The sequence below is a fragment of the Morus notabilis genome, unplaced genomic scaffold (genome assembly GCF_000414095.1).
Source record: "Morus notabilis unplaced genomic scaffold, ASM41409v2 Scaffold673, whole genome shotgun sequence".
NCBI lineage: Eukaryota > Viridiplantae > Streptophyta > Magnoliopsida > Rosales > Moraceae > Morus > Morus notabilis.
The window spans coordinates 70523-88578 of record NW_010357185.1 but is presented as its reverse complement, the minus strand read 5'-3'; the positions used below and the strand labels follow the sequence as shown (position 1 = coordinate 88578).

Sequence of the window (18056 nt, the reverse complement as noted above, 5' to 3'; positions counted from 1 at the left end):
AAAAAGGAAAAAAAAAAAAAAGAAGGGAAAGTCCATTAGCACAATTTCTCAAGGGGGAGAAAAAAGAGGGTCCATTGAGTACAATCCAACGGCCAACTCTGTAATATCACAAAATTATTAAGACATGTCGAAGGCTAATGTCCATATCAAGTTACCTTATTTTCTGCTTTAATACATAATGCTATATAAATATTATATTCAGTGCTTTAATTTAATCTAACTTTTGACTCGGGGACAAAATGTCAATAAATAATAGTATAAGATTCTTAGTGTCTATTGTCTAATAAAATAATTTAGAAATAAAATGTCAATATATAGTACATGGTACTTATTTCCTAATAAAATTATTGAGGGGGTGAAGTGTCAAGTAAGAAAAATTTAGGGAGAATGAATGGCAATTAGTCTTTAAATAATTTTAAATGGTAATCTTATATCTTTTGAAAGAAATGGTGAATACACCAACCGGAAAAGCGAAGAGAAAATCTCTCCAATATGATTTGAAGATTACGTCTTCTCTTCCAACTGTAAGTTTTTTTATTTCTTGATTAAATTTCTATGTCATAGCTTGTAACTACTGAGGACATGTTCTTTGTCCAAAAAATTCAAAAAAAGACAATTCGAGTTCTAACTTTATTCAAGTTTATGTTATTTTAAGTTTCAACTTTATTCAATTTTACTTAACTTTATTCAAGTTACAACTTCAACTCAAGTTATAATTCAAATTCAACTCAAAAACTACGCTCAAATTACACTCCAAAAGAATCACTTCACTCTCTCTCTTTATTCAAGAGACTTAGGGCTTGTTCTTTTGACGTTTTTGAGTTAGGTAACTTGAGTGTAGATTTTTAGTTGAGTTTGAGTTATAACTTGAGTTGAAGTTGTAATTTGAGTTTGTGTTTGGTTGTATACATTTGAGTTATGATTTGAGATAAGAATCTTTTTGAGTTTGTGTTTGAGTGAGTCAAAACTTGAATTTGTATTTAGATAGTATTTTAATAAAAACTCAATGCTGATGAAAAATTTTAATAGAGTATATGGGTCGGGTTTTATTCGTCTTTTCGTTGTCACCGCATAGAAAAAAATCATCTCAATTAGAATTAAAACGAAAAAGTTATAACATTTTTAAAAATAAAAAAATACTGTTTATTAATTTGAGTTCGAGTTTCTGAACTCGAGTTAAAAGGGAAACTTGAACTCGAGTTTTAGTCCCAAACTCGAGTTCAAACTCGAGTTTAAACTCAAGTTCAAACTCGAGTTTAAACTCAAGTTCAAACTTAAAAGAACATAAACTTAAATAAAGTTGTAACTTGAGTTATTTTTTTTTTGAGTTTTTCACTCAAAAACACCCCAGCCGAACAGTCCCTTATTTTTCTTTCTTGAAAAATCATCTCTAGCATTTTCTTATATAAAACTTCACATAAAAAAAAAAAAAAAAGTCTAATGAAGAAAACGTGATCTGTAATAGGTTCATAACATAAACTCATATTTCTTCTTCATTTTGCTTGACAGATCAGAGAAGAAGGCAGGGAAAGGTCTCTCTTCAAAACTTCATTTTTGCTGACAACTTCTCTTGCAACAGTAAGATATACTTATTTTTTATAATATTATATCATATGATCTCCTCATTTAAATTTTTCTTCTTTCTTTATTTAAAACTTGTTTTTTACTTCTTAAAAAAAAAAAAAAAGATGCATTTGCCTCTTTTTTCTCCGTAAAGTAACATAGGTACACAAATGAGCTCATTTAGTTCGCTGATTCGAGTTTTTAATTCGAGTTAAGATGTGATGTTATGTGAGAGTTTTTTACTGCAGTAAAAAAATTAGATGTGACTGTTTCTGAGAGCTTTTTACTGTAGCAAAACTCAAATTTTAAACTCAAATCGGCGAAGTGAACAGAAAAAAAAAGAAAGATGCATTTGCCTCTTTTTTCTCCATAAAGTAACATAGATACACAAATGAGCTTGTTTAGTTCGCTGATTCGAGTTAAAATATGATGTTATGTAAGAGCTTTTTATTGTAGTAAAAAAATTAGATGTGACTGTTTCTGAGAATTTTTTACTGTAATAAAACTCGAATCGGCAAAGGGAACGGAGCTACGTAAACATTGACGAAGCTTCATAACAAACTAAAAAAAAAAAAAAAAAAAAAAACTCATACTTCTTCTTCTGTATTTTGTAGAGAGCACGACTTCCATCTCAGTCTCTCAATACCCTTCTGTGATCTTCAAGAGGGAATCAGCAAAACATGGCAGAGCTCGTGGCCGAAGCTTTTCTCACTGTTGCGTTTGAGAAGCTATTTGAACTGTTGGCTTCTCCGGAGTTTAGGAGCTTCTTCCAAGGAAAGAAATCCATTGACGACAAGCTCGGGTTGTTAAATGAGAAATTAAAGACAGCTAGTCTGCTGCTGAATGATGCTGAAGATAGGCAGATCATTGACCAAAAAGTGAAAGAATGGCTTGATGACCTCAAAGACGTCATTTTCAGAGCAGACGACTTGGTGGAAGAGATCAAGGCTGAAGCTCGAGCCAAGCAGGAATCGAAAAGCTCAACAAGCGCGCTTAAGAAGATGGTGGCTATCCTTACTCCCTCCACTGAATTTGACAAAAATGTACGAGGTGAAATAGAGAATATCTTGAAGGATTTGAGTTTCCTCTTAGAAAGAGCGAGTACCCTCTGTTTGAAGCATATTGATCGCGCTCAAAACATCCGATCTATACAAAGATCACCTGCTCCTTTGCTAGAAGAAAGTCATGTTCATGGAAGAGATGATGACAAACAGGAGATCCTAAAGTTGTTGCTATCAGATGAGATTTGGGGCAATAAGATAGGGGTGCTTCCCATCGTGGGTATGGGTGGTCTTGGCAAGACCACCCTTGCTCGGCTTGTATATGATGATGACAGAGTGAAGACACATGGTTTTCATCACAAAGCATGGGTAACTGTATCAACTGAGTTTGATATATTCAAAATCACAAAGATTATTTTGGAGCAAGTCAGTCCCCAAACACCTAGCAGTGAAGAGCAAGCGGAACTTCAAGGAAGATTGAAGGAGGCTTTAAGAGGGAAGAAATTTCTCTTTGTTCTTGACGATGTTTGGGATGAGAATTATGACAACTGGGATTCTCTAAGGAGCGCTTTCTTGTCAGCAGATTCCGGAAGTAGGATTATTGTGACGACACGCAGCCAGAAAGTTGCATCGAATGTAAATACCGGGGGGAAAATTCATCAGCTACTAGAAGTATCCAACGAGGATTGCTGGAAAATTTTCGTAGACCACGCCTTCAATGGGGACTCTATTCTAGATCCACGTCTGCAACAAATCGGGGAAAAAATTGTTGAAAAGTGCAAGGGCCTTCCATTAGCTGTAAGATCTGTTGGTGGTCTCTTACGCTCTGTCAGAAATCCAGAAACATGGGAAAGCATTCTAAGGAACCCTGTGTGGTCCAAAAACCTACGCAACAATATTCTTCCAGGGCTCTGGCTCAGCTATTCTTGCCTATCTTCAAGTCTCAAGCAGTGTTTTGCTTATTGTTCGATTTTTCCCAAAGACTACGAATTTGAAAAGGAACAAATAATATTGTTGTGGATGGCGGAAGGTTTTTTGCAATCTGATGAGAAAGGCAAGAGAATGGAAGAAGTTGGGGATGAGTATTTTGATGAGCTAATGGCAAGGTCAATATTTCAAAGATCGAATCAAGATGAGTCCACATTCGTCATGCATGACCTTGTGCATGATTTAGCTATCTTTGTATCGGGAGAAGCCTGTTTCAGAGTTGATGATGCGACAAATGTAGAGCAGGCTTCAAAAAAGGCTCGTTATGTATCAATAGAGGAAGAATCAAGTGAACTCGAGTTATGGAAAGGTCGGTTTGAAGCCAAGCATTTACGAACCTTCTTATCATTGGAGTTCCATTTGTCATTTGATCAAGAATTGGTTAAAGAAGTGTTGAAAGGAGAAAGGTACTTACGAGTGCTCTCTAAACTAGCAGCAACCGACTTCCAAACATTGAATGATTCATTTTGTAAACTGAAGCATCTAAGGTATTTGGACTTGTCTGGGAGTGAGATTGAAGAGATACCTTGTTCAATTTGCACTCTTTACAATTTGCAGACTCTGCTATTGTCAAGATGTGAAAAACTTACTTGGTTGCCTAAGGACATGGGAAGACTAACCCACTTGCGTCACCTTGATACCACTAACACACCTCTAAAAGAGATGCCACCACGGATGGGTAACTTGAAAGAGTTGCAGACATTGACTGATTTTATTTTAGGCAAAGATGGAAGTGGTTCGAGAATTCAAGAGTTAGAAGCGCTGCAACACCTGCGTGGAAAACTTCGAATTTCAGGGCTTCAAAACATTGATAATAATAGCGACATTCTGAAAGTCCATTGTTTGAGGGATAAGGAGAAACTTACCGAGCTAGGTTTGGAATGGGAAGGTGAAGTTACTGACACAATAAGAGCAAGGGAGGCATTAAATGCACTGGAACCTCACAAAAACTTGAGGAACCTCATTATTGATAAATATGCAGGTTCAAATTTCCCAGATTGGCTTGGATGTTCTTCATTTTCCAAGCTGAAATCGATTTCTCTAAGGGGTAATGAATATTGTTCGTTCCTCCCACCACTCGGGCAGTTACCTTCTCTTCGAGAGCTTGTGATTAAAAGCTTCCATGGAGTGGAAAAAATAGGTGATGAGTTTTACAATACCTGTAATAGTTCTTCTATTACTCCATTTCAATCTTTAGAAATTCTAGAGTTTTTTGATATGAAGAGCTGGAAGGAGTGGTCATTTATTGGCCGAGACGGCGAAGAGGGAAAATCATTTCCTCGTCTCAAAAGGCTTTGCATTGATGGTTGTCCAAACCTAGCTGGGAGCTTATTACCTGATTGTGACACATTAGAAACTCTCGGGATTTCAGAAAGCTTTAGATCTATGAAGACTCTTCCATTAGATAAATTCCCAAAGCTGAAGAAGCTGAAGTTGCGGGCGTGTGAAAATCTCAAGGAGCTAAGTGTGGAGTCACCTGATGCGATAGAAACGCTATATATTACGGACTGCAACAAATTAGAGTTCCCAAGGAGCCGCCATTATGTACACGCTAAAGAGTTGAGTATTACACTTTATTACATAAAGTCATTACCATTAGACTACTTCCCAAGACTTGAAGAGCTTTCGTTGAGCAGTTGTCAGAATTTGGAATCACTTACCTTTACAGAAAGAACGAGCACCGCACACGAGTCTCTGATCAATTCCTTGTGGATAAACAATTGCAAGAATTTCAGGTCACTGCCGGAACACATGCACAGGCTTCTTCCATCTCTTTCTGATTTGAAAATGTATCATTGTCCAGAAATTGAGTCATTTCCTGAGGGAGGATTGCCTTCAAGTCTAAATAAGCTTGCAATTTATAACTGCTGCAAACTCATCGGACAACACAAGCACTGGGATCTGCAAAAGCTGACGTCTCTGACATCATTAGGCATTGTGGGCAAGAAAGACATAATGTTGGACTCATTTCCAGAGGGTCTGCTTCCCAGCTCTTTATCTTTTTGTGTACCTCGGGAATCTTCCACACCTTAAAGGCCTAAACGGCACTGCCTTTCAAAACGTAGCATCCCTTGATTTAAGGATAAGGATGTGCAATGAGCTCCAGCTTTTGCCAGAAGAAATATTACAGCCAACTCCTGTTCGCTATTTGTATATCCAGGAGTGTCCTTTCCTTGAACGAAGGTACCAGAGAGAGAGAGGGGAAGACTGGCATAAGATTTCTCGTATTCCCACCGTATCAATTCATGGCAGGACAACGTGAGTATTTCCTTTTTTTATCTTTAAAAAATTACTATGCGTATCAACGTGAGTATTCCACATGAGGTCCCTCCTAATTCTTTTTTATTTATTCTGTGATGCACCTGCTTTCTGTCCTTTCAAAATAAAACGTTTAGGAAATAAATTATATATATATATATATGAGTGTCTTTCAAAATGCTATTTTCTCTCCTTTAATAAGATCCACATTATTTATTTCTTAGGCGTACAATTCCATAAATGATTCAATATTTTTAACCACTCTATTTTTTCATTTTTTTCTTTTTGAGTTTATTATGCTTATCAACATTTCAAAATAGACACACAACTTTCAATCTTTTTTCCCACTATTTTTAATTCCTTTGAAAAAGTTTTCCTGCTATTCCTTTTTAGCATATAGCATTAACAGAGAATTCTACATACATACAAATGTTTAGAAGAAGTCACTCTGGTACTAGCAAGTTCGTCTAATCCAAATGTTAGTAGAACTCTGCGCTCTTATTAGTTGTTACTCTAGATATGAACAAATTGAGTTGTTTTTCTTCGCAATCATATAATTTTTATTATCTTGAAACTATATTTTATTGCTGTTAGTATTCTATGAAATATGTTCTTTATTTCTTCTTAATACTTAAATTTCACAACTGAAATATGTATTCAACTATGCTAACGTAACGTGCATCTATCGACTTCATCATCTTGTTTAAAGTTCCGCTTTGCTTGTTCTGTAGGGATCAGCTGGCCTAAGTAGGTGGCATGACCAGTGGCAGGATAAAATTTCGGTGGGGGCATAAAGCTTATTTTACAACAACAGTAAATATAAAAAATATTACCATAGTATTTCTCAATAACTAAAAAATATATTAAAATTGTCCTTGTCGAGTTTTTATATTTTGAAAGCGTTGCATAATAACTTCATTATCAATATAAACAAACTGAGTTTTTTGTTTCACGCAATCATATAATTTTTATTATCTGGAAACTATATTTTATTGCTGTTAGTATTCTATAAAATCTGTTCTTTATTTCTTGTTAATACTTAAATTTTACAACTGAAACATGTATTCAACTAGGCTAACGTAACGCGCATCTATCGACTTTCATCTTGTTTAAAGTTCTGTTTCACTTGTTCTGTAGGAGGGAGCTGCCTAAGTAGGTGGCATGACGGTTTTTAACATGGGACATTTTGGCCTCCCGCTGCGTAAGGGTGATTCAAAAGAGACTTAGTTGCTGTTTTATTTTCAAAATTTTCTCTCTTTTGTTGTGTTGGCTTAAGAAACTGGTGATGTTCATGTTTGTTTGAGACACCTCTTGCTACGTTTTTTTTTTTTCCTTCGTCGCTTTGGTTTGTAGTGGAATTAGAACTGCACTTAATAATGTTGTTTTCATTCTCGGATTGTTGAACTTTGTATTTTGTTATATCTTTCTTGATATAGCTGCAGTACTACTACTGGCCTCAAATCCTACAATGCATATGGCACTTTAATAAGATTATTGGGGTACAAATAGAGGGGGAGAGAAAGGTCAAGTCCGACATTGTATAATGTTTTTGGCTGTGGCCCTGCAGTCACCACTTATGCCCCCGCAGAAAATTGGTTATTTCATGCCATTAGTCCTATAATGGTATTGTTTATTTGCATCACCTAATTTGATATTAAGAAAGTTCAACTGATATAGATTTGGTTGAAACTGCAGGTTTGATAACAACAACACTCATATATTGATGGAGAGCATGACAGAGGGATGCCAAGCTATCTTTGCCTCTTCTACTTTCCTTTGAAACATCACATATCAAGTCCTGCGACTAACTGTAATAAGTGAAATATTGCTTTTTCTTTTTTTCATATTTGCCCTTCCTTTCTAATTCACACCTATAAAGGTAGAGAAATACCAAAAAGTGGTTGCCTTTCCATAAGTTCTGTAATTCATATCTCATCAAACTTCTATGGTCTTGGGCTTTTTCAGCCGAGCCCGAGCTAGGTTGCACCAGACGGTCTAAATTTTCACCTTTAATTAAAACAAACTTAACTACATTAATATTTAAAAAATGATTAAATATTAGAAAATTAATAAATGAGTAACTAAAACAGAATGATTAAGAGGACGTTTGGTTCATAGATTCAGAACCATGCTCAGTTTACGTGTATTTTTTTTGTGAAAGAAAACACTGTAGCGAGTCATGAACCGTGATCCGAATCATGACACGGATCCTTACTCCAAACGCACCCTAACATTTCTAAAAAAAAAAACATCGTCTCCTTCCACCCCCAAATCCTCAAACCCGTTCTTGACCAGTACACAACCCTAATCCCCACCTCCACCAACCATGCTCACTCCTTTTTTCTCCTCTAGTCTCGTGATTCCTTCCTCACATCCAACCATGAGGACTACCACAACTTCGTCCTGCCTCTTAAGTCAAATCGCTCAATCTCAACCTCAAACTAGCCCTGTCTAACATGAAGCGATTAGACATCTGTGCTACCAAGCATCCTACTCCATAGGCGACTTCGTCACTGAAACGCTATCATTAAGAGAGCTCTCTTGGATCTGTTAATGGTATTGTTTGACGCAGGTTTGTTCATTGGCACCGCCGATTTGGTTGAAATCGGCGAAGGTGAGCTTTCTTTGACTTTGTAGATAAAATCGACATTTTTCTCATACTGCTTGGTGCAACTCAACTGTTGTTAGATTAATTAGAGCTGGATAATTATTGAGGGAAATTTTAAAGTGTTTACTGATACTCTAAATTCGGATGAAGGCTAACCAAATTGGTTCATTTCTTTTGTTTTTCTTACTAATAAACAGATGGCTCGTGGTTTTTTTTTTTTTTTTTTTTTAAATCCTTCTTGGCTAGAAAGATGGCTTGCCTATCATATGAGAGTTGCCATTTTGACCTGCAGAGAGGTGAAGAGGATGGAGATGATTTTCTTTCTTTTGGTTTTTTTTGATTTTTTGAATAAAATTTGCGTGGACGATTTTCTTTCTTTTGAATTTTATGATTTTTGAATAAAAGATGTTTGATTTATTTAATATTTGAATTTTTTAAATTTATTTTTTTTTATTTTTTTTAATATTTAATCATTTTTATTCATTTTATTAGAACTAAATATCTTTAATTAATGTTTAATTACATGACACATAAGCAAAACCGTTTGGGTTACAGACAAAATTGGACAGATGGGGCATTTTGATATGTTTTCTATAGATCGGGAGTGTTTTGAATTGTTTTTAAAAATCGGGAGCATTTTGAAACAAAGTACATACTTCGGGGGCATTTTGAAACAAAGTACATACTTCAGGGGCATTTTTAAAAGTAATCCCATAACATAATCCTTAATCTTGTAATTAAGAATGACTACCCAAGGTCTTATAGCAAAATAACAGAATGTACCACAAAGCTCCTAACAAGTTGTTGTTTAGTTCGCTTATTCAAGTTTTTAATTCGAGTTGAGATGTGACTTTATGCGAATTTTTTTATTGTAGTAAGAAAATTAAATGTGATTGTTGTTGAGAGATTTTTATTGTAGTAAAACTCAAATTCTAAACTCGAATCGGTGAAATGAACAGAGCCTACATAACTAAAATTGAGTTTACTAGTCCAAAGAATGTAGCCAATAATTCAGCGAACAATACGTAGATTGCTGAAAGCATTAGCTATAAACGTAGATCTGCTATAACTGCCATGTTTTCTACATATTGGCTTCCCCAACATGTAGAAATAATATTATAGAAGCTTATGTGTAGTATTTGTGTGTCATGAAGACTGGAATGCAGTAATAAAAAATAAATCTTAGAGAAACTGGGGACTTTTATCCCCATCCAAATGGGTCAAAATGTCATAGGTTAAAAGCCTAAAACACCTCTTTTTCAACTTTTTTTTAAGAAAAACTGCGACCCACCCACAAATGTCATTGTACAAGTAGGATTTGAATAGAAATGAGATTACACATTATTGTTCTAAAGCAATGCTACAGTCAATTCTGTTCGTTGTAAAGAAAGAGAAGTGTCATGTGCAATGTAAAGAAATATACAATATTAGCATACAAAACACAGTGACACATAGAGCACTCTTAAAGTCAGTGATTTTGATTCTCAATTCAAATTACGTAAGAGAACGATTGGCAATAACTTTTTTTATTCAAATTTTTTTTTCAGAGAAAAGTATTATAACAGAATCAGAATTATAGTTTTAAACGCGTGAAACAAACGGCCTAACATGAGACCAAATCATTCTATTTCAAAGATGCAATGATCACAATGCACTAACATGTACGTGGCCTTCTATAATATACATGGCACCACTACAACTATTTGGTTGCCCAATGAGCCTTGTTAAGTTACGCAACCTTTTTATATCACCACTATCAAATTTGGTAAAAAATTAAAAGATCACAACTTCTTAAAGGTAAACTAACATGGCTAGAGGCATAAACACATACGTTGCAATGTGCACCACACTAGTTATCTAAAAGACTAACCAGTTCACTCTGAAACATCTGATTGTCATGCACGTGCTTCTTTTTCAGCAACAACAACAATAACAAACCTTAATCTCAACTTAATTGGGATCGGCTATATAGATTTCACTTTTCCACGCAGCTCTGTTCGAAATTAGACTTTCCTGAAGGCCTAGATCTAGAATGTCTTTCCTAACTACTTCGGTCCACGTAATTCTTAGTCTACCACTCCCTCTCCTAGTATTAGGTATAATAATGTCCTCCCAAACACGAACTGGTGCTTCTAATGGTCTACGTTGGACATGCCCGTACAACCTCAAGCGGTCTTCGCGCACCTTATCTTCTATTGGTGCTACACCTACTTTACTACGAATAATTTCATTCCTTATGCGATCCATATGAGTATGGCCACTTATCCATCTTAGCATACACATTTTTGCCACACTCATCTTAGATATATGTTGTTTCTTAATAGCCCAACATTCACTACCATATAACATAGCTGGGCGGATTGCAGTCCTGTAAAACTTTCCTTTCAACTTAATAGGCATCCAGCCATTACATAAAACGTGCTTCTTTTTCAGCAAAAAAATATACTAATAATAATAAATAAATAATTAAAGTTTTTTCCTAATACCATGCTTTTTTCTGAACAAAAGACTCGTGTTAATAGTTCACCTAGATAGAGAGAAGATAATTTTGCCCTGACTCAAAGGAGTCATTCCCTAGTCATCTTGGAGGATAACGAATTCATGCTCACTTTCCCAACAGGAAAAAATAAATAAAATAATCATACTCGCTTCACTTCCTTTGAATCTTTTTTTTTTCCTTTTCTTTTCTTTTTTATCTTTTTAGTCACCCATTGTAAACCATTAATAAATGTAAATACATGAATAAATGACTATATCTACAAGCACACAATTTAAAGGAACCAAAAAAAAAAAAATGACGTTAACCCCAAATAACTTTGACGCTTTAAAATGCACGTTCATATATAACATTATCTACTAGTTAATTAGTTGATTGTGCACTAGTTAGTCACTTTTTGTATGTTGCAGTATACCACGGACTAGTACAAATCCAAATGATGCCACCATTCCAATGAGGTATCCAGCTATAGCTCCAAAACTCACACATATAGGCCACTCCTACATATTAACATGTAATTCACACATGATTATCAATAAAAAAAAAAAAAAAAGACAGAATTCAGACATGTACAGAAAGTTAGAGAACCTAAAAATATCCTAAACTCTTGCTTGACACAACAAAAATACCGTCTGGAAATATTTTCTCACCAAAAAAAAAAAAAACAAAAAGACGTTAACTAGAGCAAATCTTATGAAATTAAGTTTCAAATGGAATTTCTAATGTCGGATTCTTAATCCCGGTGTTGAAATTAGTCAAGGAGGGAATTTACGCAAAAATTTCATTCTAAGGTAAAATTTGTAATTTTAGCAACAGTAGAGGAGCCCAAAAGTAATTTTGAAAATATAGAGCACAAAAAACGATTTTGAAAACATGTGGACCAATTTCTTTATTTTTAAGTTTATTGATCGTGAAAGTTTCTAATTGGGTATTTGTGGAGGGACCACCCACCACACCTAATGAGATTTTAGTTTAATACAAATCTTTAATTTCACTTTTTTTAAGAATCTATATAAGTGTTATGTTATGTATTTTCTGCGACGCAGGCTTCCACCGACTTATGCTAGTGGCCTGGCAGCAGGTTGTGACATTAAGGATCTGACATTATAAATTCCATTGGGAATTTAATTTCATACATTTTTCTCCTATTAACATTTCTCGAGGTTCGGGGAAAAAAAGTTACCCGCGGACGGCATTTTCATTAGGTCACACGTGAGTTCAGAATATTTAAACCTCCAATACTCGTATGAGATGCTACCTATCTAATCTCTTTAGAGCAATGCAACTAAGTATTCTTGACAAACCCTAAGAAAAGACCGTGTCTTCTTGAGCCATAAGTCCCATATCATCCTAGGAGGCTTTAGTTAGAAACAGATCTCTAAAATCTGTGGGAAGCATGAAACTTATAAATATGCAATGTAATGTTTCTAAGGAAGTAAACCCCAAACTATGTGGGAGTGAACCACAGGTCCGACTGCTAAACCAACCGTTAGAGTTCAACACAAAAAATTATAAATATGCAATGTAATGTTTCTCTTTTCTTCATAATATAACAACCATACCTGCCATGGCCTTTCCCAGTCAAGTGGCATAGGCCAAGCCCCAAACCAAGATCCAATTATAGCTCCATGTGCGGGTAGACAAATCATGTAATCTACAGTTCCAACTGGCCTGCAATTTGATAGACATATATGTCATGTCAACAATAGACAAATCACTTGGTTGGAAGCAATTATCAGTTGAAGAAAAGCTCTCTCTGAACTGAAACAGAATACCGATCAAAGAAAACATCTGTAAAGGTTACACATAACTATACATGGTAAAGAAAATTACTTTGTACATGCAAATAGGCGCTGCCAATCTGTCCACGAAGAACCAAAAACAGAAGCTGCAGGCACAACCTGCCAAAACAAATAGTCATTAATCGATGTATCAGAGGCATAACATGGAAAGCATGGCAAACGTGGAAAAATTAGGTTTTAGTGAAAGCATTCATCTTCAAGAAACTATCTGAGATGAGTATATTTAAGCAAAATAACAAAAATGAAATTATAATATATTCAGTTCTCTGATAATAAAACACAGCCAAATAGTCTACTAATATTAACCTCATTTAACATCTTAATGACAAACACAGGCAAGCACAAATTAGTCTTGAAAATGAGTGATCAATATAGACAAGTAAAAGAACACTGAAGATGAGATTACTTAAAAGGCTAGTAAGGTAACAGCCCAAACAGAAAATTTCAACATCCAAACTTTAAATGCAGAGAAGCGAGGAGCCATTTTGATTTTTACCGCGAACAAAGACATCATCATAGACCAATTAATGGTACTTGATAAATACCTGAATCAAGAAGGAACAGGGTTACAAGTAAACTAACTGAAGTTTTTTACAATAAGACTACAAGTGACGAAGGAATCTAAAATTAAATTTGTGATGTGTGTATCTGTGTATACTGTGTGTAGATTTGTAATTGTGTGTGTCGCTAAAAACATATCGAGCTCTTAAGTGACATACTTGGCGCCAACAGGTGCACCCAAAGCAATTGCTGCAAAAGCACTCACCAGAGCCCCTACATAGAAAACACAAAACATGCCATTAATAAATACATTCTTAAGATATATTGCAAAAAATGTACAACAAATAACACCCCAAAAAACATGAAACAAGCCACTACATAAAACGGCAACCTTTTACACAGAAAACATTAAACAATCTACTTTCATCATTATCTCACTTAGAAATACAGTATTTTTAACCAATTTCCATTTCCATTTTTGTTTTTCTAATTTTGGATAAACTCACATAAGCAACAAAAGTACTAAAACTCAAAGTAGAGCATGATACAGTTTCCAGTTTTGAACTAACCAGCAAGTAGTGTGAGCATGCCACGCCCAACAGCTCTCAAGTACTGAAATTCACATTGACCAACAAACACAAAAAGTAGAAAATCAACCCAACTGAGAAAAGTGATAAAGTTATTAAAGAATGAATCCGGTTGCAAAGATAACATAAGAATAATGAATGTAACATTGAATAATAATAAGGATACTACTAATTTGTTAATTTTTGCATTCTGCTACAATCCCTCAGCATGCAACAAGAAAAAGAAGATCAGCAACTAAAATGCAACAAGAATAAGAAGAGCGAAACTTACAGAAGATTGTTGACGGTTCTGCCTATAATGACTGTAAAGAAGAATCACAACAGGGCACTCAATCACCTTAAATAAAGAAACCCCATTAACAAAGCGAAACGAGTATTTAAATTGACAGAAATGAATGAACAAGAGAAATCAATAAAATAAAGAATACCCAGATCAGGAAAAGGGTTTGGGAAGGATGAGAGATAAGACTGTTGAAGAGAAGATTGTGGGCCACCCATAAGGAGACGGCCAATCCAACGGCGCAGATCAAATGGACTATAAACGCCTCTGCAGCGGATACCAATGCTAACGGAGCCTCAAGCCCAGCGGGTCTCCCCTGTCTCTTGTGCTTCATTGAAGTTTTTTTTTTTTTTTTTTTACTCGTTTCGCATTGGAACAGCAAATTTTCTAGGGACCAATACTTCATGATCCAGAAAAAAAAAAATCAAAATCAAAATCATGAAGAAGAATTACATCTTCATCAGATTATGTTAAGTTAAATTTGTTATACATTTGGGGATTAAAAACAAACCATGCTCATACGGATCCAGCAAAGAGAAAAGAGGAAAAAACCAAGAAATTAACATCACAGATCGAAAAGAATACCACCTATACAATCCATCAATGCCACAAATGAGATTGATGCCGGTATGAAATTGAAATCAAGATTAAAAAAAAAAAAAAAAAAAAAAACTAACATAGATTGGCAATGGCAGAGGAAAGAAGAAAAAAGGAATCATACCGGTGGTGGCGGTAGAGGAAGGTCCGGCAACGGCGTGGTGGATCGGAAGGCGGCGGCGGCGTGGTCGACGGAAGACTGGACGAGAGAGAGGTGGCTGGGTCTGGGAAGAGATGGGTGAGAGAGAGGTTAGGGCTAGATATGTCCGGCGACCAACAATGGATGGATTGATTATAGATTCTTGTTCTTTTTTGGAAGAACCATCACTGATTCCAATTGACTGTCCGATTGCCTTCGAGTTCTTCAAAGGTTTGAAGCAAAGTTTTGGGTTTTTTTTTTTTTTTCCTTAATTGCAAAAAGGGTTAATTTGATTTTAATATGTTTGGGAGTAAAAGCAAGAAGTACATGTTCGGTTTCAATCAAACATTTGATTCTGATATAAGAATTAAGAACGGATCAGGTTTTTGTTTTATCTTGGTTAGTTGGTTTTGATTGTGGTAGATCTTGGTTTCGTTCTTAATGATGGGTTTTGTTCTTGTTTTGTATTTTTTTTTTTAAATTAACAATTACTTCTTAAAGAAATTAATCATGGCGTTTAGTATGCAAAAATCAGTAGAAATCATATTTTTAAGAAAGTAATGGAGGGTAATATGATTTTTAGTAATAATATATTATAGTTCCATACATAAATCTTTTTTAAATTCCTAATAATATTACATTACTGTGTTTAGTTGTTCGCATACAAGAATATCCATAATAAATATAATAATAATAATAATTATTATTATTATTATTATAATAATAAAATTCCCATGATTTTGAGATTCTTGAAAATTTGAATAACACCATGGGGGCATTTGGTATGCAGGAATCAGTAGGAATCATATTTCCGAGAAAGTGATGGAGGGTAATATGATTCCTAGGAATAATACATTACTGTGTTTGGTTCCATACATGAATCTTTCACAAATTTTCAAAAATATTACATTACTATATTTGGTTGTGCATGGGAATGTTGTGAATTAAAAAATATATATTATTTTTAAATGAATTACAATTAGCACTAATATTTTAAAAAAGTATAAAATATAACACAACAAGTAGTTCATAAAATTATCAAATAATAGAGAACATATCAAATAATAGAGAATAAGTAGTCCACAAAATCCTCTATACTAAAAAATTCTTACAAAAGTTCTAAATATAAGAAAATATGCTCGAATAAGGTTCAAAACTTGAAATTAAAAGTTGCAAATCTAGGACCGCGTATAAAAGTTCCAAAGATGCCATCAAAATATCTAAATATTAGACAATGTACTCAAGTTTGTAAATATAGCACTAAAAGCTTCAACCTAACTCATTCCAAAAGAGATAGAAGAAAATCTAACTTAAATTCATCATCCAACGTGAAGAAATAGTTGGTGTAGTCATGGTTTTGGACAAGAAGTTTTCCGACTTGTACTCATTGTGCATTTGTTAGTCCTTCTACTTTCTTTACTTCATCAAACACCTGCATCCTCCTTGCAGTACCATCAGCCTCATATTGAAAACAATTAGCAAGCCTGCCAATATTCTCACCAGCCATAGCATACATATCAGAAAACTTATGTACTGTCTCAGTTAAAGCATCAACCAATACATCTCCACATTGTGATCTCTTTCTCTTTTTCCTTCCTGATGCTAATGGTGTTGAAGTTGTTTGTATGCTAGGACCACCAATACTTGCAGTATCCATGTTCTCATCAGACATAAGCAAGGAATCATAATCAATATCATTTTCTGTTTCTTTATCAATGTCATCAACCATATCAGTCAATCCCATTGCACCTTGTCCATTAGCGCGATCCTTTCCAAACACTAGTCCTAACTCATCATAATAAGGAAACGACTTGTTTCTTAAGCCTTTCACAGATGGGTGACTCTGTAATATAAATGGAATGTAAATTAAATAATAAAAGAGCCTAATAATACTAAAACTTGAAATTTATAACCGGATAAAAAAATACTAACCTTAACCCACTCATCGAACACATCTTTCTCAACCACAACGCATTTATCCTTATCATTCCAACCAAAGCCACTACCGGCAGGGCCTAACATTTCAGAAATAGCATGATATTGTTTCTTCAATATCTTCACACGAGAATCAATGTGTGGTTGTGCTTTAAGCCCACATTGTGGAATCTTTTCATTCATCATTTTCTCCAATTGTTGTAAGTAACCAGGCTTGAACGTACCATTATCTGCTTTCCATTTTCCACTATTAGCCATATCCAATAAGCACTCTACTAGCTTTGAATCTTCCAATGTAGTCCATTGATGCTTCCTTACATTAGCATCCATTCTGTGTACACAATAGTAATGTCATACATATTTATTATGAATCACAACAACAATGTCATACAAATTTATTATGAATCACAACAACAATGTCATACATATTATTATGAATCACAACAACAATGTCATACAAATTTATTATGAATCACAACAACAATGTCATACAAAAACCATATCAATGGTGATTTCCCCGCCATTGGTCAAACATTTCCCTAGCCATGTTATTTCTCCATACAGTCCAAGCATTGGATGTTTCAATATGTGTGTAATGCTCTACTTCTTGTTCACTATCCTCTTCTTCTCCTTCTTCTACTTCCAATTGTCTTTCATAAGGATCAATAGCCATTTCCCTCCTAATTAAGTTGTGAAGAAGACAACATGCGGCAATAATCCTACATTGTACATTGATCGGATAGAATGATTTTCCCCTAAGAATTGACCATCACCCCTTCAAAAGTCCAAATGTCCTCTCAATAACATTCCTAGCCGATGAATGTTTCATGTTAAAAAACTCTTCAGGAGTCTCAGGAGGGTACGTCCATGTATTTAAATGGTAGTGTTGTCCTCTATAAGGAGCCAAAAAGCCTTCACCATTAGGATAACCAGCATCGCATAAGTAGTAATATCCTGTAAATCATTTCAATATATATTAGAAAAATTAAAATGCATACACATTTTAATGTGTACGACTCTATAACTGTCAAGAAGATACATATTTACCTTGTGGAACTTTCAACCCATTCCTCCTAGATAAAGCATCTCGTAAAACTCTTGAGTCAGCTGCGGAACCCTCCCATCCGGGCAATACATATATAAATTGCATATCTTGAGAGCATACTCCCAACATGTTGGTAGCAATTTCACCATTTCTAGAATGGTACCTAGGCGCGTCCGATGTAGACACATTGACCTTGATGTATGTTCCATCAAGTGCTCCCAAACAGTTCTAAAACACAAATAATAATTTTAGCCC

The 18056-nt window shown here is 34.9% G+C and overlaps 2 protein-coding genes across 4 annotated transcripts; one reads left to right on the top strand and one right to left on the bottom strand.

The window, feature by feature from the left end:
• Window positions 1–2243: 2243 nt before the first annotated feature.
• LOC112092114 (putative disease resistance protein At3g14460) lies at window positions 2244–5585 on the top strand. The gene has a single exon (XM_024167392.1). It carries the CDS (start codon window positions 2244–2246, stop codon window positions 5583–5585), a length of 3342 nt encoding a protein of 1113 aa, XP_024023160.1.
• Window positions 5586–11101: 5516 nt separating this feature from the next.
• Window positions 11102–15268, bottom strand: LOC21387421 (uncharacterized protein C1450.15). Of its 3 annotated transcripts, none has more exons than XM_010089499.2 (9): window positions 14807–15268; window positions 14234–14485; window positions 14077–14142; window positions 13788–13830; window positions 13437–13491; window positions 13214–13262; window positions 12749–12816; window positions 12478–12586; window positions 11102–11415 (listed from the first exon to the last, which is right to left on the bottom strand). In XM_010089499.2, exons 2-9 carry the CDS (start codon window positions 14417–14419, stop codon window positions 11302–11304), a joined length of 690 nt encoding a protein of 229 aa, XP_010087801.1. In that variant the 5' UTR covers window positions 14420–14485; window positions 14807–15268; the 3' UTR covers window positions 11102–11301. The 3 variants fall into 3 exon arrangements, with proteins under 3 accessions (XP_010087801.1, XP_024023179.1, XP_024023183.1); XM_024167411.1 differs by lacking the exon at window positions 14807–15268 and adding an exon at window positions 14597–14674; XM_024167415.1 differs by lacking the exons at window positions 13214–13262; window positions 14807–15268 and adding an exon at window positions 14597–14674 and having other exon boundaries at window positions 13484–13491.
• Between the last annotated feature and the right edge of the window lie 2788 nt (window positions 15269–18056).

What these genes read in the sequence shown, in the direction of transcription:
- LOC112092114 (XM_024167392.1), top strand. Translation starts at nt 2,244, where the DNA reads ATGGCAGAGCTCGTGGCCGAAGCTTTTCTCACTGTTGCGTTTGAGAAG.
- LOC21387421 (XM_024167411.1), bottom strand. An exon ending in CATGCTCACACTACTTGCTG is followed by an intron (nt 13,492 to 13,787) that starts GTTAGTTCAAAA and finishes TTTTCTATGTAG; the next exon opens with GGGCTCTGGTGAGTGCTTTT. An exon ending in ACTGGGAAAGGCCATGGCAG is followed by an intron (nt 11,416 to 12,477) that starts GTATGGTTGTTA and finishes GTTAATATGTAG; the next exon opens with GAGTGGCCTATATGTGTGAG.